This window comes from Eleginops maclovinus, chromosome 5 (assembly GCF_036324505.1).
Source record: "Eleginops maclovinus isolate JMC-PN-2008 ecotype Puerto Natales chromosome 5, JC_Emac_rtc_rv5, whole genome shotgun sequence".
Lineage (NCBI taxonomy): Eukaryota > Metazoa > Chordata > Actinopteri > Perciformes > Eleginopidae > Eleginops > Eleginops maclovinus.
Genome location: NC_086353.1, coordinates 520458 through 545265, shown reverse-complemented (window position 1 = coordinate 545265; position 24808 = coordinate 520458). Strand labels below are relative to the sequence as shown.

At 43.5% G+C, this 24808-nt stretch overlaps 1 protein-coding gene across 2 annotated transcripts; it reads right to left on the bottom strand.

Annotated features, from left to right (window-relative positions):
* Positions 1-4040: 4040 nt before the first annotated feature.
* nacc1b (nucleus accumbens associated 1, BEN and BTB (POZ) domain containing b) lies at positions 4041-21006 on the bottom strand. Of its 2 annotated transcripts, none has more exons than XM_063884369.1 (8): positions 20603-21006; positions 13519-13669; positions 11902-12144; positions 9020-9232; positions 7698-8175; positions 6034-6331; positions 4806-4903; positions 4041-4688 (listed from the first exon to the last, which is right to left on the bottom strand). In XM_063884369.1, the coding sequence occupies exons 2-8, from the start codon at positions 13642-13644 to the stop codon at positions 4357-4359; spliced, it is 1788 nt and encodes a 595-aa protein (XP_063740439.1). In that variant the 5' UTR covers positions 13645-13669; positions 20603-21006; the 3' UTR covers positions 4041-4356. The 2 variants fall into 2 exon arrangements, with proteins under 2 accessions (XP_063740439.1, XP_063740440.1); XM_063884370.1 differs by having other exon boundaries at positions 7698-8172.
* Between the last annotated feature and the right edge of the window lie 3802 nt (positions 21007-24808).

Here is a 24808-nt window from a genome sequence, read left to right as displayed (position 1 = left end):
CACACACACACACACACACACACACACACACACACACACACACACACACACACACACACACACACACACACACACACACACACACACACACACACACACACACACACACACACACACACACACACTGAAGAAAATGGAGTCGATTCAAATGAAGCAGCGGTGGATAGAAAATGGTTTACATAAGGAAGCAACAAGGGACTGACACTTTTTAGCTCCTTAGTGCGTGTGTGTGTGTGTGTGTGTTGGAGAGAGGGAAAGGGAGACAGTAAGGGAGGGCGGCAGGAATGCATACATACAGAGAGAGATGTATACAAAGACAAACAGGAACAGGCGAGGACAGACGGAGGGCATTAAAGGACATTTTAGGGGACGTCAGGTGATGTAGGTAAAAAAAAGTGTCCAGGCTGCAGCTGTCCCATGCAGGAGGACAGGGTGTGTGAGCAGGAAGAGAGAGAGAGGGGTGTTTAGGGAGGGAATAGACGTGATCTGTGAGAGCGGTTTAGCATTTAAATGGTTTATGTAAAAAGAAGCGTCCCAAAAACTGAAGAGGTGCAAATCATTCTGCACCTCATACTGCTCAGGATATGTGACTGCAGATGTGTGTGTGTGTGTGTGTGTGTGTGTGTGTGTGTGAGAGGAGAAAGAAGGTATGGCGCTCTGTGAAGCAGACAAAAACAAACAGCCACTCGTTTCAACCTCTCCGCAAATACCACCCACTCTCACATACATATACACTCTCACACACACAAACACACTCTCTCACACACAGACCTTGCAGAGCTGAGCACCCATACCACCCACACACACTGACAGACATGCGCAGTCTCAGCATAAAGCCAGACACACGTATGCAGCACATAGATCGAGACGCAGACACAGCCTGGCATGGGCATGCGCATTTTACACACACACACACACACACACACACACACAGTACCACTGTCAAAAGCTCTTTCGAGTGAGGCAGACATTAACATGCCATAAATGGAGATGGAGGGAAGCGAGAGGCAAGAAAAAAAAAAAGCTGCATACATACATTAATATGCGCACACACACACACACACACCCTTTACAAAACAGCTCCCCAAATCCACCACACACAAACACTCAAACTTGCACACACACAACAAACCCCCGCCCCCCAGGGAGACTGCCTGTCCTCCTCTTCCCTCTATCTTGAAATTTCTCTTTTAAGGCGGCGGTTTTAAACAAAGGAATACATTTTTTTTTAAACAAAACATGTGCAAACAGTCTCCTCTATCTCCCCCCCCCCATCCTTCCTCCCTTCCCTCCCCCCAAAATCCTTTCCTTCTGTCCTTCCTCCCTCATACTTCCTCTGTGGATGAACTTGGTTAAAGTCTCCACGGATCGTACCATGTGCTCCAGGAGAGAGGGTGGGGTCGCCTCGCCTCAGGACCAGCGTGTCTTTGACCGATAGCCTCGTTCTAAACAAACTTGATAAACATGTCAATATATATAAAAAACAAACAGTAAACATCACTCCTTAAAGGCCAGGATGTACAACGCATAACACCGGGTTCAGTTCAGGGAAGGTGAGACGACACCTTCAACAAGGTTTTGTTTTTTGGTTCTTCTTCGGGTGTTTCAGATTTTGTGTGTGTGTGTGTGTGGTGCCATGATGGCAATAAGGTGCTTACTTTCATTTCAAAAAGGGTTCAAAAAGGCCAAATATGCATAAAGAAATAGGATTATCGGTTGAGTAAGGGTCTAGTTTCATACAGACAAAGCTATACTATGTCTAGTCCTTTCATTTAAGAGGAAATCAAGATTATTACGCTTAAAAATAACTGTTTCGATTCGCTGTGAGGTTTTTCCGCAGTGGGAATTTCTTGCCAGTCCTGGCAGACATGCAGGTTAAACACACAGGAATTTAAAAGTCGGATTATCCTTCTAATTAAAACGCGTTCCTTTGTTAACCATCATGATGACTCCTCTGACTATAGGCTTTCTGCTGCCCCCTACAGCAGACACACACCTGATCCAACCTCCACTTCACAGGAAACACACTTTAGTTTGTGTTCAGTAATTGTTCGAGGAAATCTGATTTTCAGTTTCCACTTGGGAAAGACTGGGGTCTACATTTTGTACTCCGAGGTAACTCCCAAAAAAAGTCTCCATGACGTGTAAACAAATCAATATTTCCAAATATCTTTCAAGACTTTCCCAGGAACAAATTCTGATTCCAATCGGATCATTTTAGCTGTCAAACGGAGACAGAGCCACACATCTAGAGCTCCAGAGTGAGAGTCAGTGCCACCAAGAGAGACTCAAATCCAGTTGAATGTCGTTGCTTTAAACTCAAATGGCTGTTGTACATACATCAACCTTAAGCACCTCATTTTGGGACAAATGCAGTCCCTCTCCTGCAGTATTTATTCATTTTAAGACAAGATGTACAAAATTATAAACGAAGAGATATAATTAGAGGACTAAATCAAGATATCAGTGGCACTAAACTCAAAGTGAGTTCACCTGGAGCTTCTGGATTCAACGTTAGACAGAACGAGAGACACGAGCATCTCTCTCAGTGTGTGTGTGTGTTGTGGAGGTCAGTGTTTCTGTATTCTGAACACTTCCTTTCAACCACACAAAGTATGAAAGGAGAGTCAGACTTTCAGGGTTGTTTCTATGCCTACACGCCTGTGTGATTAGCATTATCCAGCAGCTCTCTCTCTGATGTCTCACTGAGAGCCGGGGGGGGCACTGACCTCTGAAGCCGACACACCGTTTCACTTTCTCCATCAGGTCCAATGAAAACAGTGAAGGTGTCACGTGTGACCACCATCATTTAGCGCAATTCCCCTTTAATTCCCATGATGCTCTGGTGTACTGTAGCTGATGCGGCTGACAGCGCCCAAATACGTATTAGCCAGTGTGTGTGTGTGTGTGTGTGAGCTCACCGCAGTGATGGGTGAATGAATCGACCAAGCGTGTGTGAAAACACACCGTCTGGCCTCCCCTCTCTCTCTCTCTCTCTGTTCTGCTGCAGCACACACACACAAAGCTGCATGGCACACACACACACACACACACAGAGCTGTATTCCTAGCAATGTAGCAATGCCTGAATTAGCACCTTTGTCCGTGCCAGGCAGCGGAGCCCGAGGAGCGTACTTCTGCTAATATTCAACGGGAAACAACTCAAGCACGAGCTAAAAACAAAAGAACAATGCTCCATCTTCACACACACACAAGCACACACACACACACACACACACACATACACAGAGTTCCCAAGCTCAAAGGTAGACACTCGCTTTTGGACATTCCTCGACTTTCCTTCAGACTTAAAAACCAAAACAGAAAGGGTGATTAAAAGAGATATAAATTGGATTTCAGCTCGGATATTTTTCTCTATTTTTTGTTGCCTTTTCTTAATTAAACACCGCCTCCTCTACTACTTCTCTCTCTGATACGTACAAAAAGCGTCGATTGTACTCATACCGCAGGAATAACAGTGCATTTATCACATGCAAACTCTTTGACAATCATCGGTAACAGGTGTCCTCTCCTCCAGGAGGCTCGGCAACACAATCACACGTTTATAAAAAAGAAAAATTAAGGATTTAAACGTAAAAAATGTAAACTGCTAATGGTCTTTTCTTAAGTTTTAGGGTTTTAAAAGTGAGGGAAAGGTTTTAGAGTCTAATCTTTCTGCTACCACACTCTTTTGGCAGGTAGGCCAGTTTCCCAGCATGCCCGGCGTGGGTTAAAGAGGTTTTGTGGGGCCGTGCAGGAGGTCGGGAAGATCATAAACTGTGCCAATATATAAATCAATATTCATTTCGACCTCTGACCTCATCAACCCCGTGCTCTTTAGAGACAAAATAAAGAAAAACCCCTCTGTACTCACTCAACCTCCCCCGACTCCACGCTGCGGTCCGGATGCTTCTCCGTACATTCAATATAAAAAACAACAGTGTTACCGGAGTTTGGGGATTCCTCCAAACTGGACTCCCCCACAACCCACCCTCCCTCCCACCCTCCCTCCCTCCCTCCCTCCCTAGGGAATGTCTGACTATGGTAAGAAAAAGGGCCTCAGGGACAGTACACACTTTTAAAAACATAAAAAAATAAAGGCTAAAAACAATCTGGAAAGGTGGCAGGGGGGGAGGGGGGGGGGGTTACCTCTTCTCTCTGCCACCTTTCTCTAAGTCTTTCCATCTCTCAAGGAAGGAGGGGACAACCCAAAGTGATGCATTCTGGGCCGTAGAGAGAGAGACAAACGAAGGAAAGCAGAACAAAGTGACCCGGGAGAAGAAGAAGTAGATCCCCCAAAAAAACAAATATGGCGACCGTCACGACTCCGCCCTCCGTCCGTCCGTCCGCCTGTCACTCAGAACAAAGTGCTGCCGTCTCCTCCCGCCACCTGCAGGCTGTCCGCTTGCGGGGCTCCGCCGCCCACCTCGTTGTGATTGGCTGCAGCCGCCGCCGCAGCGACCGCTTCCAGGGAGGCGGGGTCAAAGCCTTGCTCCGCCCCCAGCGCGTCGGCCTCCATCTTGACGCTGTCGGCCAGGAAGGCGGAGTAGGCGTCGCTGTCGGCCATCAGCAGCTTCAGCTTGGGGATCCAGCTCTTGCGGACGACGCGCCGGGCGTTGGTGCACATGTCGGCCGCGATGGCGTTCATCTCGCTCTCCTTGAAGCTCGGTGCAAAGTTCTGGCAGTAGACTGGAGACAGAGGAAAAGAGAAACAGACAAATAGTCAAAAAAGAAAGAAAGACGACTGCAAGGAAAAAGTGTGTGTGTGTGTGTGTGTGTGTGTGTGTGTAGCTCTCTGTGACTCACATTTGACAGCGTGCAGCACTCTGTTGTCCAGGGGTTTACGGCTGGGGTCGTTGGTTGAAGAGCGGATGCCGGTTCCACAGCTGTTAGCCAGAGTGCTCCTGAGCAAGGGACAAACAACAGATAGGAAGTATTACACAAGTCTGACACAGATTGGTTTTAAATGCTTCTTAAAGTTGCCCTTTTTGTGAGAACCGAAACACAGCAGTTCTTCAAAGTGCACATTATCAAAGCTCAGCAGGTTGTGAGGAGGATTGATTCAGAGCCAGATAAATTGACTCTCTGGAGTTCAGTGTGAGATTCACTGCCGCTCACACACTGCTGTCTGTGCCAGGGAGGGCTCTTCTGTTGGCATGTTGTTTCTGTGCGTTAGTCAGCAGATTTACAGGGAACTACTTTCTGGAACTTGGTAGAAGGTTACAGCACGGGGTGAGGAAGACGATATTACATGTTGGAGTGGATCAGAGTAAATCACATTGTCAAAATAAGGACAACTTCTATCAATGTGCCGTTAAAACGCTCTGAGGACAACACGTCTGCTTTAAAAAGAGGCCCTGTTATGCTCCTTGGGGTTTTCCTCATTCCTGCAGTGTGTTCTGTAGGTTTTAGTGCATGTAAATGGCCTGCAAAGGTTCAAATATATATGTGTCTCCTCCAAAGGAAGTTTCCCCCTGGCTGAAACGCCTCCATTGGACTGCTTTGTCTACTCCCGGAACATAGTGACATCACTATATAAAACTTGCGCTCCTATTGGGTAGCGCTCCAACACATTGTACATGACAGGCTAAGGGGCGGGACATGTCTAAGCGGCTGACCAATCACAACAGAGCCGGCCAGCTAACCAAACTGAGCATAATAAGAGCATATTTTTAACACCTTAGCATCCGAGTGAACAACCCAAAGTCGGAAGAACGAGCCTCCAAGTAAAAGCAGAAATACTCTGGACTTAAAATACTCCATAACAAGTCCAAGTCCTGATTTCAAAACGTTTCTTATTTTGAAAAACAGAAGCATAATGACCGTAATGTACTCATAATTAAAACTCAACGTACTTCACAGTATTATAATATCCTGTTTTTATTACCTACGCATAGAACACACCCAAGTCAAAAGGACATCTTCCCAAATCTGGAACTGGGACCTTCTGAGAAGCACTTGATGCACCATTTTTTCATTTTCTACCCCCCCACACTCTACACGTTAACACATCCGACTCGTGTTGACCACTGACCTGTCGAAGAAGGCGGCCAGCAGGCGCCGCAGCAGCACCTTGTGCCGGGTGCCGGCGCTGACGTGGCAGTTCATGAGCTGTGCGCGGGAGATGAAGACCGAGGTGCCGCTCACCAGCTCCAGCTTCTCTGCCGGGTCGCCCTCCTCGTACATCTTCGGGTGGCAGCGGTTCCCGATCTGGCTGATGAGCTCGGCGGGGAGAGAGGCCAGATCCTGCCGGGACCGTGCCCCTCTGCCCCCCCGCCCGCCGCCGGAGTCCGGGGCCAAGTCTGGGAGAGCCTCCACCCGCTCACCGACCACTGGGGAGGAGGATGGTGGATTTAAAAGGTATTCAAATGTAGGACTGGGTTACATTTGAGATTGTATTTCCTTGGTGCCAGAGTCTTAGAGTGGATACAAAAGCTTTCCCTGAGCATGTCAAATTGTTTCTCCCATTTTTTTAAATGAAACTCACATTCCCAAAGTAGTTTATATTCAAACAATGGGTTTAATTATTCTCTAAATATCATTATAGCTAATTAATGGTTAATTATATAAAGTGTTCTGGGTGAAATCTTGCAACTCCCAATGAAACAACTTCACTTTTTTGCAGATTAGCTCAAACTAAATGATTGTTATTAAAACAAAACAAAAAGACTTAGCCTCCTACCCAGAAGCCCTGTTAACTTTTCCATAATAAACTTCATCCAAGCTCTAATTTTAACCGTGACGTAGGTGAGATAATTCACAAGTGTGTGTAGAAGGGTGTGTAGCCTCTCTCTCTACACTCTGCATCGCGTGCTTCTTCGCCTCCATTCAAGCATTAAGAGACTTTAATGCACTGACTAAAGTGTTTTTATTCTCACTTTAGTCAGGTGGAATTAACAGAGTTTAAATCCATGGTGCAGTTCCAGGTCATTGGAGACTCGTGTGGATCCATGTTGAAGTAATAAGCAACTTATTTTTCCCATATTTTTAAATCAATCCAGAACCTAAGACTTTTTGACTTTGAGACCAACGAGGGGAAATGTTGTGGTGTAAAACTATTTTTGGATGGCTTGCTGATGACTTGGATTCCGGATTCCAAAGTAAAAGCTTGCACTGAACGTAGTTACTGCTGTTACCTTTTTTAAAGAACCAGCGGAAGGTAATATCTGTATCGTACACGTGTTCACATGGATAACAGTGGGACAAATACACCTCCATACATTCTCCTCAAACTCCTCCAGTCCTGAGAAATTCTGATAGACCAACATATAAACTCTCTACAGGAAGTGTTACAGATAAGAAGAGAAATACGTTCAGATCATGGCGTTCAATTTTTAAAGAGGACCAAATGTGTTTCATATTTTGCATTTGTGAAATATGCTGCATTCTGCAATTTGGATATTGCACGAGTAAATTAGAAACACTGAAACTGAGATTTCTGATCCTTTCTTTTACTCTCCTTTTTTCTGGAGAGGACGTAAAGAAACTCTGGATTTTTGTTTGTTTAAGGTGTAATATAGGACTCAGCAGCTTCAAGACATGAAGACACTATTATTTTCAGCTTCACTCTAATGCAGGAGTTTCACCGGAAAGTGGGCGGGGCTTAATTTAGACAGGAAGCGCCTCATGCCATATTTTTCTCGAACAACCCCTGGTAAAGACATATAATATGAGAGCTGGATGACCCTCAGGTCTCACCTGCCGCCCCGGCGTTCAGCATGCTGTACATGGTGTACATGTTGCAGATCTGCCGGTACTGCTCCTCGGCGCACTCGTCCACCACGTCGTCCTCTTCCTCGTCGTCGTGGTAACTGATTGGCGAGTCGCTGGTGTACATGCTCAGCGTGCCGGGGCTCGTGCCTTCGGGGGTCCCGCCGTTGTTGTTATTGTTGTTGTTATGGTTGTTGTGGTTACTGTTGATGACGGCTCCTCCCATCGAAGTGGCAACACCGCCGCCGCCCATCATGGCGGCATTGGCTGTAGGTCCGCGCCCAGATGCATCCTGGGTAGTGTGGTTGGAGGAGGAGGACGATGAGGAGGAGGAAGAGTAGCGAGCGGCCTTCCTCATGCCGCCTCCCCCGCCCCCTCCTGACCCCCCTCCGCTGTCACGGTTGCCCCCCTCCCAGAGCCGCTTGGCTACGGGGGTGCACACCACCGAGTAGGGAGAGCCCTCCTGCTGAGGAGAGGGAAACACAGGTTTATTTATCTGTACACAACACTTAATAAACAAAACACCAACAAAAGGTAAACAAACTATTTTAATAGTAAACAATGAAGAGATTAATCTAAGGTACGCAGAGACTTCCAGAGACCAACATGACAACACTATTCATTAAGGTTAACGCCCAACATTAGCCTCCTTTAGCTTAGCGGTGGAGACATGAAGTCATGTGACCGTGCTGTACTTCCTTTATAGCCCAACATTAGCGCCTTTAGCTTAGCGGTGGTGACGTGAAGTCATGTGACCGTGCTGTAGTTCCTTTATAGCCCAACATTAGCCTCCTTTAACTTAGCGGTGGAGACGTGAAGTCATGTGACCGTACTGTACTTCCTTTATAGCCCAACATTAGCGCCTTTAGCTTAGCGGTGGAGACGTGAAGTCATGTGACCGTGCTGTAGTTCCTTTATAGCCCAACATTAGCGCCTTTAGCCTAGCGGTGGAGACGTGAAATCATGTGACCGTGCTGTAGTTCCTTTATAGCCCAACATTAGCGCCTTTAGCTTAGCGGTGGAGACGTGAAGTCATGTGACCGTGCTGTAGTTCCTTTATAGCCCAACATTAGCGCCTTTAGCTTAGCGGTGGTGACGTGAAGTCATGTGACCGTGCTGTAGTTCCTTTATAGCCCAACATTAGCCTCCTTTAGCTTAGCGGTGGTGACGTGAAGTCATGTGACCGTGCTGTAGTTCCTTTAAAGCCCAACATTAGCCGCCTTTAGCTTAGCGGTGGTGACGTGAAGTCATGTGCACAAATTAATCAATGCAAGACTTGTCTTGATTCAGGATTTTTAGTGACGGCCTACCTGCTGTGGCTGGGGGGTGGGCTGCGGTGTGGAGGCCATCTGTTCTGTCTTCACCTTGGACACCAGCGGGAGGGGGGTCAAACAGGAGGTGGGTCTCCCAGCTGAAGGAGCAACACTGTTGCCTCCCATCGTCTGAGTGACGGGGCTCTGAGGCTCGGATGTTGCGGTCTCCTCGGTGTGGAGACCCTGGGAGTCACAGCTTGGAGAGGAGACCTGTGTGGGGAAGCGAGTTATCATGATACACAATGTACCACCACTTCATGTTCATGCAGGTTAGAAAATATATATAAAGGACTTGGATCACATAAAAAGCATCTACAGCATCGAGAATGGATACCATTTAGTTACTGGTATCAAATATCTTGTTATGTTTATAATCTTATATGCATTAAATGATCACATAGTTCTTTTTTCGTCTACAATTACTCTTAATTAAGCTGTAAAATTGCAGTTAACATCTATTTCTTCCCAAAATGTCATCACTTCATCATTTTATCCTACTGTACTTAGACATTCGTGCCCCCAAAAAGTGAGTCAACAGTGACCATTGACCATCAAATTAGTATTTATTCATCCTTAAGTCCACAAGGACATTGGTGCCAAACCTGAACAAACTCCCTCCAGGTATTCAGGGAAATGCGGCGGAAACTCGATGCCTCTGGACACGGCTAATTTTAGCTCATCTATTTTAGGTAAAGCTATTGGCTGCTTGTAACACTCAAATCTGTTTATCTTAAAGAGGAACCTATAGTGCTCCAGGTGTATATCAGTGTGTCTCCATGCTTCAAAAAGCTCTTTATTTTTCTCATACTGCCTGTGCTGCAGCTCCTCTTTTCACCCTCTGTCTGAAACCAGAGCCCAGTCTGCTCTGATTGGTTAGCTGGCCGGCTCTGTTGTTGTGATTGGTCAACAGCTTGGAGATGTGCTGGGAGTGTGTGCACTGGAGGGAACACAGGGGTTTTAGCCTTTGCAGAGCATTTACATGCACTAAAACCTATACAACACACTACAGGAGAGGTAAACCCCCCAAAAAGCACAACAGGGCCTCTTTAAATCTGGTTTTGTTGCGCCAACATAGATAAGAAATAGTCCTGCTTTTGGAACATGTCAGATTTTTAACATCAGAAGTATTTTCCCAATGATCCTTGGTGGCTCGCCAAATTGTCTGCCAAGAAGCCAAACTCTTAACACATCCTGAGTATACTGTAACTTAACATACTCCACGTAACACGTATCTGGTACCACACCCCCTCTGTGTCTGGAGGTGTGAAGAGTTACTTTATTTTACAAATCCGCTTTCCTCGTTAATATGTAGATTCATGCAGAGAGGCCATCCAAACCTAATCAGCTCATCTGCTACTACAGAGGGAACCTGTCATGGCAGTGCGAAGATTAATTATTTTCCAGTCACAAGAACGCGTCCACAAACACAGACGCCCCCACGACAACATAATGTCACACAACCGGTGCCTGGTTCATGTATACACATTATTCAACGGATACGCCAATAAAAACATTCCTATGTATTATTGCTTTAAAGAGTCTCTACTTTAAAGAGTCCTCTCCTGCTGATGTTCAGGTGTATATCAGTATGTAGAGTCTCTACTTTAAAGAGTCCTCTCCTGCTGATGTTCAGGTGTATATCAGTATGTAGAGTCTCTACTTTAAAGAGTCCTCTCCTGCTGATGTTCAGGTGTATATCAGTATGTAGTGTCTCTACTTTAAAGAGTCCTCTCCTGCTGATGTTCAGGTGTATATCAGTATGTAGAGTCTCTACTTTAAAGAGTCCTCTCCTGCTGATGTTCAGGTGTATATCAGTATGTAGTGTCTCTACTTTAAAGAGTCCTCTCCTGCTGATGTTCAGGTGTATATCAGTATGTAGTGTCTCTACTTTAAAGAGTCCTCTCCTGCTGATGTTCAGGTGTATATCAGTATGTAGTGTCTCTACTTTAAAGAGTCCTCTCCTGCTGATGTTCAGGTGTATATCAGTATGTAGCGTCTCTACTTTAAAGAGTCCTCTCCTGCTGATGTTCAGGTGTATATCAGTATGTAGAGTCTCTACTTTAAAGAGTCCTCTCCTGCTGATGATCAGGTGTATATCAGTATGTAGCATCTCTACTTTAAAGAGTCCTCTCCTGCTGATGTTCAGGTGTATATCAGTATGTAGTGTCTCTACTTTAAAGAGTCCTCTCCTGCTGATGTTCAGGTGTATATCAGTATGTAGAGTCTCTACTTTAAAGAGTCCTCTCCTGCTGATGTTCAGGTGTATATCAGTATGTAGTGTCTCTGCTTTAAAGAGTCCTCTCCTGCTGATGTTCAGGTGTATATCAGTATGTAGTGTCTCTACTTTAAAGAGTCCTCTCCTGCCGATGTTCAGGTGTATATCAGTATGTAGTGTCTCTACTTTAAAGAGTCCTCTCCTGCTGATGTTCAGGTGTATATCAGTATGTAGTGTCTCTACTTTAAAGAGTCCTCTCCTGCTGATGTTCAGGTGTATATCAGTATGTAGTGTCTCTACTTTAAAGAGTCCTCTCCTGCTGATGTTCAGGTGTATATCAGTATGTAGTGTCTCTACTTTAAAGAGTCCTCTCCTGCTGATGTTCAGGTGTATATCAGTATGTAGTGTCTCTACTTTAAAGAGTCCTCTCCTGCTGATGTTCAGGTGTATATCAGTATGTAGTGTCTCTACTTTAAAGAGTCCTCTCCTGCTGACGTTCAGGTGTTAGAATTAAGGTCCGGTTTAAAGCTGTTGCTGGTCAGTTTACACACACACACACACCCACACACTACGTCACAGCCACACACACATTATGGCGTTAGAGTAGAAGTGACTTTAAAAACAAGGTTTGGACAACACGAAGATCCTGTCAGTTTCTGGTTACCTTGAGAAAGAACTCTGTTCCTTTCTCCATGATCTGCTGGATCTGCAGGAAGCCGGCGGTGTACATGAGCAGGAACTGGTCTCCCACGTTCATGCTGAGGCGTCCCGTGTAGCAGAAGGCCAGGATCTGCTGGAAGCTCTGCGGCTGCACGGCGGGGGGCAGCTCCACCACTGAGCTCTTCCCCCCAGCGTTGAACAGGTCCCTGAAGTACGAGCTGCTGGCCGCCAGCACCGCACGGTGGGCCTGGGGGGTAAACACCAGCAGAGGGGAGTCAAGAGGGGGGGAAATAAGTAGTTTCTGAATGAAATGCTGTACACAATCACTGAGAAACATGCTCAAAGATCCTCTACCCTACAATACATCTAGGGTCTTACTCTGTGTTTAATTTCAAGATTGACTGGTGCACAACGGAGGGCTTTAGTCGGACTTTATTAAATCGCAGGACCCTGTATCTCTGAATTCATGGTTACAATTCATATTCGCTGTTCAGGACCTGGTAATATGTAACTAACGCCCGTTTGTCTAAGACCTATGATGTTGGCAATCTCCTGCAAACCCCATCCACATGTTCTGTCCGTCTTCAGCCTCTTGTCATTTAAAAGTGAATATCAATCAATCAAGAGTTCAGAAAACATAACGGACGTTGTTCAAACTAGAGTTTCCATTTAAAGATGATTGGTTATCATACTAGGTGGTTATTTTTTGGGGACATCACCTTGGACTTTGACAAACTAGGATGTTGTACTTACCCTACTTCCCTAAATCAAAAGAGACGTATTCATTAAATGGAAGACGACTACTACTAACGACTTGTACTTTTTGAAGTTAGAAAAATATCCGGGTTTCCCTGTATTGCTACGTAAATGCATTTGGGAAAACATGAATCCCATTTTGCCCCTTTTGATGAAATGTTTGCCCATTGGCGGGGTACCAACGTTGAGCTTTTCGTGGCATATTGTGCTTCCTGTGATATAGTCATTGCACTGGTCCATATCTGGATTAATTGGGAAGCCCTACATGCACTGTGATGGGGGTCCATTTAAATTGTTTGTGAGGCTTCATCTCCATCCTGTTTACCGGTACCAATTTTGCAGTAAAAAATAATTACTATTGATAAACTCTGTGATAAAACCAAATATCTGAATGGTAGCCGTACAAATTGAAACTGTATTGAACTGTGAGAGAGAGAGAGAGGGTGGCCGGAGGGTGAGCAGGAAATCTCTGAGACATTATTTAACGCGGCACTCGGCTCAGTTTGACCCGGGTCATATTTCCCTGTCCTAACAATAGATTCTCACCAAAATCTACTCGATATCTTCTCTGTGGAGCTAATTACGCCGTGCTGCAGGTTTAACTAACACTCCTCCAGGGCCAATGAACTATTGATAAAGTAAATACCAAAACTTCACAGGCAGGTTGTTTAAAGACAAGGAAGAATATCTGCAAAAAACATGAAGGAGACTTTCTTTTAAAAGGTCTTTCGTTCACAGTGTTGATAACAAATCTAAACGGGTCAAGTTCACAGGGATTTTAGCCTTTGCAGACCATTTACATGCACTAAAACCATGCAAAACCCCACCAATAATAATAGGGCTTCTCGAAAATAAGCGGTATTACCTTGAAGGCGTGTCCCTTGACCACGACGGAGACATCGCAGTAGAGGCCCTGCAGCCGCTGCTCGTTCAGACACTCCAGGATGTTGTTGCCAAAGTTTGGGATCGCCATCTGTAGCGTCTGAGCCATAACGCTCTGCCCAGCACCACAGGGTCTGCAGGAGGCACAGAGGTGGGGAGGGTTAGAGTACAAGTAACAGGACGGACATCAATCGAAGTACAGCTGCAACCATTGGTCGACTGACAGGAATGATAATGCCACCTTTTATGGAAATCCCAGTAATTATTTTAGGCAAAAATGGCCTTTTTAAACCTCTCCGAAATGTCCCACTTTTCACTGTTTTCTTGTCAATTAAAAGTGAAAACCAATCAATCAATTCCAATATAATTAAGTTTCTGAGTACAGAAAACATGTTCAAAGTAGAGTTTCAATCATAAGATAATTGGTTGAGGGAACAAAATGCAGAAAATGCAGTTTTTCTGCATTTTGTTGGATTATTATTATTATTATATCAAGTGCATATATTTGGGTTTTGGACTGACAAACAAGACTTTTAAAACACGTCACCTTGGACTTCGAGGAACTAGGACCTTTATCACAATTTAATTCACCAAACATACCAATTAATCCATACATTCAGTAAAAGCGCTGAAGAAAAACAACACTTATCCATATTTTTTGCCTAAAACCTTAATTATTACGTGAAAAACAACAATGTTGTATGGTTACTCATTTGGGCGTTCACAGAACAACTACAAGTGAGAGTTTCTGCTAAATAATCACCAAAAATGAGGATTTAATGACTAAGTTTGGAACGGCGAACAAAACGTTGGGTTAGTTCAGACTTAAAATATAATGGAGCTTTTGAAACCAGAACATTTTACAATTCCAAAAAATGTCTAGCCAGCTAAATATTTAGTAACAGGTATATATTCCAGAGCCCTACTAGAAACTAATTGGCAGCTTAATCAATGAATGTATGAATGATTGAAAGGTTATAAAAAAGGTTGTCGGGTACGTTTAGATTATTGAAGGGAGAGTGAAGAATGGGTAAATAGAGATATATTATAGAAGTAGGGAAAGCAGAGACCTTAGGAAGAGACGTATCATAAAAGTTCTGGGACAAAACTAAAGTAGGGAAAGAAGAACTAGAAGATTTTTCAAACGGCAAACCAGACAGAGCTGGGAAAGAGGAGCCAGACTTGAGTTTATGATGATTAATAAAGTAAGTATTTGGTAAACAACTTCCAAATGAAAGAGAATTCTGGGCCACCAGCGGCTGTTATATAAGCATCTTTTTTAAACCGTGTTTCATTACATCTAATTCACAGCTGATAAACCGTTTGCTGCTTCGTGGCCTACTTTGTTATTTTCTCGTCGCGCTCGCAGTCAAAACACCGTCTCTTACATAACTCGTCTTCCTCGGCACCGACAGAGACGCCTGTGATCAGAAGTGGAGGAACTGTCTGAGTTGTAACGGGAAAACAAACAAGGAGTCGGTGTCTGGCAGACTGGAGGCATCACTTTCCACTGGACCCTGTTTTTACGTCTATGAATGCACCAAATACACATAGAACTGCTTTAATGGTGCGTTTGATAGAGCAAACCAACCCAAAAACAGACCACTAAGAATAGGAAACTCAACAGCGGTGATTGGGTTCGTTCTTCCAAGTGGAGAAAGACTAAGCAAAAGGTCACAGAGGGGTCAGGTCAGTAGAACTCACATCCTTATTCATGACTTGGATCCAACACTAACTCAAGGTCTTTCTGAAGTGAAACCTCAGACTAACTTCTTGGCTTGGCACTTCAGGGAAACACAGGAAAACAAATCAGTCTTAAAGTGGCCATAGAATGCATCTATCTTATTTGGGGGCTCATTTAAATAATGATGGCGAGCTCTGCTCTGATTGGCTGGTTTACAAGGAGCAATCCATGGCTGCCTCAGAGCCCACAGAAGTAAGTGAAGTTAGCTAAACTGTGAGAGATGAACCATGGAGGCTATTGGCATCCAACCTCACATGTCTGAGCCTTTATCGGAAGAGGAAACCAAGGAATCTGAAGAACAGCCAGTTGGTCGGAGATTGGAGAGCCACGTCACGGAGTGGTGAGTGTTAGCGTTAGTGTTTCCAGCAGCTGGTGTATGTCACACACAGGGACTGTTGTAATTCGCCCGTTTTACCGCTGTGATATGCATATTCATGATGTGCACGTGAAGGAGGAAACATGGTGTTTGAGGTCCACGGTATGTCAGCTCAATGCACCGAACTCTCCTTATTCCACTCTGCCAAGGTGAATAGTTTTCTATTCCATGGCAGCTTTAAGTACTGTAAATACAGCAAAAGGTCACGTAGATATAATGTTGTTTTTTGTGTTTCCTTTGCCGTTCTTGGCCCTTCATAGTGTACATTTGACAGATACTCTTCAGATACAGAATATCTTTCACTGTCAATCTGTGTTCATTTGACTTTTTAGTACCGTTTTGTTTTTCCATTTTGAGACGTATGTACTTCCTGTTTATATTTGTTCCATTTCCTACCATTTGTTCTTGTTTAAATGCTGCTGTAACGAAGACCTTTCCCAATATAGGGATCAACTAATTAATTATATCTCATCTTTGATCCAACACACGAGACGAAGTCAAGGACTATCGAAAGAGAAACGTCAGACTAACTTCTTGCCGTCTCTTTGTGGGGCGATTTCAGGAAAACACAGAAAAATAAATCTACTGAAAATACCTCAAAACGTAACGAGAGGTCAGGTCCAAAGATAGAAGACAGATACTCTTCAGATATACAGAATATCTTTCACTGTCAGTCTGTGTTTATTTATTTGACACGTATATATTTCCTGTTTATCCCCGTCCTATTTCCTCCACTTTTCTTGTTTACATGCTGCTGTAATGAAGACATTTCCTAATATAGGGATCAATCAATTAATTATACCTTATCTTAACTTAGATCCAGCAATCAAGACTAATTCAAGGACTACCTGAAGTAAAACAGACGACTGAAACAATCCTAAGTACTGTATATCTATAGCCGGTCGCTTCACTGCTCCACCACACGGGCTGCAAATGATGACTCTTACTGTCAATTAATATCCATTATTTCATCAGATGGCATAATCAGAGCCCAATGCAAGCTCCAAAAACCCAACCTGTTTGCTGCCAAGAGCTGAGTGGTCATGACTTCAATTGTCCTTAGTACAAACACCATACAAAACAGTTTAGTAATGTACCATTATTTGTCCATAATAGACTTATCATTTCAACTTCATGCAGCACAGTGTTACTGATCAGGCCACAACAAAAACATTTGGCTAAACCCTGTCCCAATAATACACATATTAAATACAAATTAATAACTCCTTTCAATGCAATCGCTTAAACAATTGAGTGATGATGATAAACGGTGTGTGAAACCGCGCACCATCACTCTGATCTCGGTCAGGAAGAACTGTAACTTTGAGATCCAACCTCAAGCATTTCACGACTCATTGTGGTAGATATCCGATTCAGTAATTGATAGGTATCGCTTTTTGAGTCAACAAAATTGTGAATTACGAGACAGACAAAAAAAAAGAGAGCGATGACTAATGCTGAGTGAAATATATTTCTGTGTTGTCCGGCACTTTTTTGGCTGTTCAGCAAAGGAAGAGAGGCCGACTGCTCCCTGATCCGGCTTACGGCCATGAACTGCTTCCCCCTCAGAGGAAATCTTACACCAATTTCGTTGACAGGCTGCGCATAACTGTGTTGGACCTCACTGATTGGCTGACGGTCAAACTGTCCCCAGTATGCACCAAACCTAGAATACATTTCATTTAAAGTGACTACTACACATCACCTTTGCACCGTTGGTCATGCCTGCAAAAGTAATTTTGGGTTCAGTATCTTGCAAAAGAAGACTTCCACATGTTGACTGCATGGGCTTGGGATCTAACCCCTAAACATCCGATTGGTATATGACCATTTACCCCCTGATTGGTCGACGTAGACCCCCAAAAAACATCCAGGTTCAACTTGGATTTTAGTTTGAATTGGATCCACATCTGGTAAACACCAACCACTCAGAGCACAACTGGCCTCTCTGAGGGCCAAACAGTCTTTAACACCTACATGTGTGAGAACCATCACATAGTTCTAGTCAATATTCCTGCACCATTCGTGAAATATAACAGATAATTGCTCTCCACTCCTTCAACAGCTGCAACAAAGAGCTTCACAGGCAAGTAAAGAAGTACACTAAAAGCATTTTAGCACAGGAGGCAAATTCACACTGATACAGGACCCAGACTTCCAGAAGTTTCAGGGGAGTAAGAGATACAACGTTGAGGATAAAAGCACACCATTCATTTAGATGACCTTTATTAGAGCGGGGCAAAAAGCTCATATTACGGTATTTTTCTAAATGATAACGGTATATTACTGTATTTATCTTCCAATGATTGGAAATGTATACATTTTGGCCCACAACAAAAACCCTAATCAGTGGGGGCCGTCATGAGTCTGATGCGGTGAAGGATTCAGAATGCAAAATGTAAACCATTTCTATCGTGCAAACTTTGCGTACCACACAACAACAAAAGCACTGTTTGAAAATGTAAGCAAATCCCTCCTCTCCCTGAACCCGCAGCGTGCACATTTAAATGCTCCCCAGGGGAATCCTTTCACTGTCGCACCGCTCCAGCGTCCTTCGCTACTTCATCCAACGGTATATGAAAAATGCATATCATACGGTACAAAGCTCGCGGTATGAAACGGCGTGTCCCTATTGTTCATTATTATCTAAAGTAATAGTACATAAAGTAGGCCTGAAAGGATTGACATTGCAATTGTACTGTTTTATGATTGCCAATATTGATCATTTAGGAACCCTATTCTCATTTAATTGAAACGTATTAAAATGATCGTGATGTTGGTTGATGTTGGTAGCACGTGTATCAAAACTAAATCTATAGAATATGGTTTAATTGGGGCATCTCTGCAGCACAACAATACTCAAAATGGTCTTTCCACACACACTTTACTTTGCAATTAACAAATGCTAACCTGCTATATTGCTAACTCCTGCACTTAAGGAAACCCACTGGTCTATATTGCGATTTATATAACATTTAACTGAATGTGCAGCCCTAATCTGTAGTTGCATTCTCCATTTGAATCCAAACTCAGGTGCGTCTCATTGACCAACAATAAAAACATAGTGGTTGTACTGGGAATCTTCCAGGTGAGAATGTAAGCCAGCGTGCTCAGCAAAGCTTCCCTGGTTGACGATAAATAAAGATTTTTAAAAGGTGCATCAGCAGTCCTGAGCTCCGGCCTAACGCCTTCATGAGAGCAGCGCTGAGAATAAGAGAGTCATCAGCATTTAATCATCATTAATTGTTGGGTTTATAGCATCTCATTATCTTTGATAGATATCTGCATCGTTACAGGGGCAGTGGGTTATGGGTACGAGTCAATCATAAGTATTTAAAGCTAAATATTAATTCCCTTTTGTAATATATACAATGCTGGGCTAGTGCCTTCACAATGAAATCAACAGTGGTCATTAGATATTCAGGCGTTTTTCAGTTGAAATATGATTGCAAAAATGTTAATATTAATGGGCGCTAATTCTGTATTCACAATATCATCATGCCTAATTAATTGGGCTGCCAATTTGTGGACAGAAAAACAACTAAGACTGCAGACAGCTTATTGGACTGGAATCACTTTGTACAATTTGATCTGAATAACATTGGCATTTTTTCAAAACACACTTATCACCGAGTGTATAAATCACAGTTTGTTTTTCACTTCTTATTTTGTTTAAAATCAATGATGTTAAGAAATCAATATTACATTAACGTTATTAATGATCATCTAAAAGAGGATCTGGTATCGTCTACATTTCTTTTTTTTGGGGATGTTATCCAGGATTTGTTTACATACATTCCTCCAACTTCAATCAGTATATCGTTATCTGCACATTCATGTGGCTTTGTGCCGTATTAAAACAGGTTGCAGTACTTCAGGCTGATAAAAAAAGCAGCTGTCATAAGATTCATAGCTGCTGGATTTGACCTCTGCACTGGCTAGGAAGCTCTACGGCAGTAAAAATGCATGATTTACACTCCCTGCTCCCTTAAATCTGGCAAAGAGTGAGCATTTAAAACACCAAACTTCACACTGGAGATTCTCAGCGCCTAATCTCAGATGCATGTGTTTTTTTCCCAGGTGTTAAATATGTGCAATCATATGAATAATAAAAGCAGGCAGTTGTTAAAAGAAAGCATGCATGTGAAATAAACCTTCCCACAATAAGCTAAATGCGAAAAGAAGCAGCACTTGTGATGAAATCTTGAGTTGCTCAGGGGTGTTTTTGTAGCTTTCCCCGTTTCCTTTTCACCCGGGAGAAAAGCTTGCCTGATCTGATTTCAACACACTGTGGAGATGTCAACCGAGGACATCCTACCAGCCACCTTTTCCTCGTTACAGGTCAGCGAGGTCACAACAACTTCCAGGAAACATAAAGGGGAGTTCATTCACACCACTTGACCCTTGCACCCGCAGTCCCCATGTGCCCCATTAAACACTCTCCCTTAAATCTGTCTGTGTGTCTGAACTCTGCAACCCTTAAAGTTCAAATCCAGTGCCATAAACGCGAATTCCTTTTATGCAGACTATCCACATTGCTCCAGCTCACAACCACGTACGTCTGCTTGCTGGCATTAAATCCATCAAAACAACTATTGGAATCCTCGAACATGTGATATCAACATCAATCACAACCTCAGTTTCCTGGTTTACGGAGGTTAAAGGTGGCCTGTTAGCAAGTAGCAAGCTAAAGCTAAGGCTAACACTGGCATTAGTTGATACACTTTTAAATATTTAATCCACAAAAACGCCTTTAAATAAAGTTTTACACGTGCCAGCCTTAAGTGGAGTTCCCCTTGAAGACATTTAAGGCTGAATAGGTTTTATTTGCCGACACATGCATGCACCAAAAAGTGGCTACATCGTAGCCTCCCATGAGCTCGACTAAAGATACAAACTTGCAGAATAATTATTTATCCACATTAATTATATATTAATTAATCTCACGTGAAAAGATTAGAGATGTCTCGCCGGTAGTCGCCTCGGGAGAGGAGGGAAAGAGCAGCGGGGCAGCAGGGCAGTCACAGCGGGCAGACAGTGCTCGGTGCCCCGCCGTGTGCCAGCCTCGATGCCCGGTAGGATTTGGGAGTCCCGGGCCGGTGAGAGAGGGAAGGAGGGGGGCGGCGGAAAAGGGACAAAAAGAAACCTCTTTCTGGTATGCCAACCCGGGTTTCAACTCCTCTTAAAACAAGCACATTGTCCGAGATAACAGGGGCACCAAAATAGTCGCGGGGATAAAATATTTAGCGCCTCTTTCCGCGGTGTGGTATTCGTTTTTAGACCGAGTTCCCTTCCTCCTCCTCCGGACGAATGGCAGCCACCGAGACGGGACACGCGTTGTGGTTCCCCCCTTCTCCAAAATGTCGCGTATGCAAATAAATTATTAATTAATTCTCCATAAACGGGATTTTAGGGAAGCCACTTTAACATTTACGCGTGGTATTTATTTATGTTTCCAGTGGGGTCTGTAGCGGAGGGGCGGCGATACTGTACTCCATCTTTAGCCGACATCAACAGGTCATCCCGGGACACAAATGCGCTGTAACTGTGGGCGAGACGGACGGATGGATCCGGCATGGCGAGAGGGGAGAGGAGGGGGAAAGGGAAGGAAAGTAAAGGGGGTTGGCTGTAAAAAAATCTTAACCCCTTTAACGACAAGACACTGGAGAAGATGCAAATTGAGCATAGAAACCTGCCCCAACCTCCATAAAAATCCTAAGTTTAAAAAAAAGAAGAAAGTTCAGGAATGCAGGAGACACTTACAGAAGGGGGAAAGGGGGGGTACAGCCCCCGGCGACGAATGAGTGGAGTAGGTGAAGTGGTTAAAGTTTGTCCCCATGAGCCCATCCCCCATAGCACACAACTTTACCACCCCATCCTCTTAAAAAAAACAATAAAATAACAATGGCTTCAACACACCACTGCAGGGAAACACACCACCCCTCTATCCAAAATCACCCAGCCGAATTTAAGAAGGCATGCATGCAATGGGGGGCTCGGATAAACTGACCGACCCGTCTCACCGGAACATTTGTCCTCGGTGACCCGCCGTGCTCAACTCACCCCTCGGTTGTATTCCGGCTGTAGAGTGATTCAATGGAGGGCAGAAAATAAGCGGTGTAGTGTGTCCCTCCGCTCCGCTACAGGCAGCCATTCATTGTGACTGTAAGCTCTGAACCAGCAGCCCGAGCATGCACGCAATTCATGCACACACACACACACATACACACACACACACACACACACACACACACACACACACACACACACACACACACACACCACGCACACACACGCGCGCACACACACACATGCAGGCGAGAAAGAGAGCGCAGAGCCATCGAGGAGAAAGAGGAGGAGGAGGTGGGGGGGGGGGGGGGTCGCAGAGGATTTGGATTTTTTTTTAACACTCCCAGGGGTTGCAGGACTGATCGCAGAGAAACCGATTGGCTAGACAGACAGACAGGTAGACAGACAGACAGGTGGGGGGGGGGGGGGCTCTGCACCGTCTCATGACTTCTGGCAGTGCTGCACCTTACTGTAATTCTGTCACCAGTGGTGTGTGTGTTGAGTGAGAGGCGATATGGACTGATTTCAATCAAATGGGATGATTATAAATTGCTATATTTCCCCCAAAATACCATCTATAGTGACCAATGCCAATTATTAAAATGGCTAAAGGGAAATGTATGCTGAAAAACAAATGCTTTGTTGAGCATTGCTGAAAAAAACGTGGGCATGTAAACAAATTTTCTTTTTTCAGAGAAAGTTTACTTTTTGTGCACGTGGGAATTGTGTTTTGTCCAGTCACAACAAAGGTGACGAAACTGAAAGGATTTTTATTTTAAAAAATGATTATTATTATTTAAGCTACACATCATTTATTCAGTTTTTTTAAATTGGTTAATTTTCCTATTTTTTCATTTTGAATCCATTCCATAAAGGGGTTGCAATTATATTTTATTTTGGATCAAATCTATAGCAATAAATGTGATCAAATAATGCTTGTTTTTATTCTGGGTTATTTTTGTCATTTATTTTAATTAAATGGAATTAAAACTATAAGCCAAATTACAATTATTTTTGTCATTTTGGATTTATTCTAAAAACGGTTGATTTCATTTAGTTTTTTATTAAATTCAATTTTATTAATATTTTCTTAGTATTTATTTGATGTTATTTCTTTTTAAATTATTTTAAACATTTTTTATTTATTTTGGATCTATTTTAAAAGAGGCTTGAAATCGTATTTTATTTTTTTGTATTTTATTCATATTTAAATGATAGGTATTTTTTATAGAATTGATTGTATCATTCTTCATCATTATGTATTCATTTGTTTTGAATCCATCCTTTAACTCACAATCATATTTGCCTTTGTGTCTATCTAATGCAATCGATGTGTTCAGATGAAATTAGAGGAAGGGGATTACAGGGCTCCTCTGCAGGTAGACAGGCAGCGTCCCCAGCCGACCCGACTGTCTGAGCCCCACCCACCATCCAACCCCCCATCCACTCCCTCTCCACTCACCAGGGCTGTCCTCTCCCTTCGGGCGGCGGAACAGAACCGTCTCCCTCCTGACTGCTGCAGACCGAGGTGTCGCCGGTTCAAATCCCGTCCGTCTCACGGTGTGTTTGTGCGGCTAGACTCCGGGCAGGTGAGCCCTCCTCCTCCGGGGCCTGGAGGCGCTGCTCAGTGAATACTAAGCGGGATGAGACTGCATCAGGCTCGGGCTCTCACTGCTCGGCTCTCTCCCTCCCTGTCATGCCAAATACTATTAACTCTATAATTCTCCTGTGTCAGATGTATAGCGCCACGCTCTCTGGGCATTCATTGTCACAGCGCCCCCCCATCCAGATGTTCAGCCTGCACACACAGAGAGAGAGGAGCATTGTGTTTCACCCACTGTCATGCATGCCCTGTTTTATGGGGAAATGGAAACCATTAAATAACGTAGCGTGGTGGAGGATGACAGTAAATGTGAGATATTTGGATTCATAGCACTATTGCTGTTCTTGTATTTTGTGTGTAAACTTTCACATATATATTTAATATTCACAAATCTCTAAACAGTTTCACCATATTCTATTGTTCGTATACGTTATGTTACTTACATCCATATTAATCCTATCCTATTATGTTTCAATCTTATTCCTAATGCTGCTTTAACACCTTCATTTCCCTTCTTATTTTAAGATAAGATAAAATAAGATATGAATCCCTGTGGGGAAATTCAACAGTTATGCAGCAACAGACTGAAAAGAAAAACAGTACAGATTCACACAAGGATATGAAATGGTGAGTAACGGTTGTAAAACAAAAAGAATTAGCAATGAAGTTATCTCATCTTTTCTTTATATGAGGCAGATGTATAAAGTATTCAGATGTAACTATTCTAGATGTTCAGTCTGCACACAGAGAGAGATGAGCATTGTGTTTCACCCACTGTCATGCATGCTCTGTTTTATGGGGAAGTGGAAACTATTAAATAACACAGCGTGGTGGAGGAGGATGACAGTACATGTGAAATACTTGGATGGACTTGGACTAATTCACTTTCAGTGTAGGTCATGTATTTATATTTCTGATGCAATGGAAGGAGATTTAGCAATACCATTTTTTAGATACACAGAGATCAGGTGTCCTGTATCTTTGAAATGATTCCCTAACATGCAGTCAAAATGTGGCATGCATACAATTCTGAAGTGTGTATTTCATCACTGTTTAGCTGTCATAATCTTAATTCAAACACACTGCACCCTATAATAGGGACGAGTTTATAAACTGCTACAGTATGCCTCGTTAATATCAGCAAAATGACAAAAGGAATCCCAAAAGTAGATCACTTATTATGCACGTAAAAGATTGGCAGTAGATTGAGCTTTATCACCAATTATTGTCAGCTATATTTTAATGTAGCAGATCAAGTACATAAGAAATCAATATGGGCATTTATTGTCACAGCAGCCCAATCCAGATGTTCAGCCTGCACACAGAGAGAGAGGAGCATTGTGTTTCACCTGCTGTCATGCATGTCCTGCTTTATGGGGAAATGGAAACTATTAAATAACACAGCATGGTGGAGGAGGATGACAGTAAATGTGAAATGCTTGGATGCATATTGCTTTTCAGTGGAGGCTAGATCATGCATT

Coding starts and splice junctions, on each gene's coding strand:
- nacc1b (XM_063884369.1), bottom strand. CDS start 13,644: ATGGCTCAGACGCTACAGATGGCGATCCCAAACTTTGGCAACAACATC. Junction 12,145..13,518: donor TCAAGGGACACGCCTTCAAG/GTAATACCGCTT, acceptor TTTACCCCCCAG/GCCCACCGTGCGGTGCTGGC. Junction 9,233..11,901: donor GAACAGAGTTCTTTCTCAAG/GTAACCAGAAAC, acceptor TTCCCCACACAG/GTCTCCTCTCCAAGCTGTGA.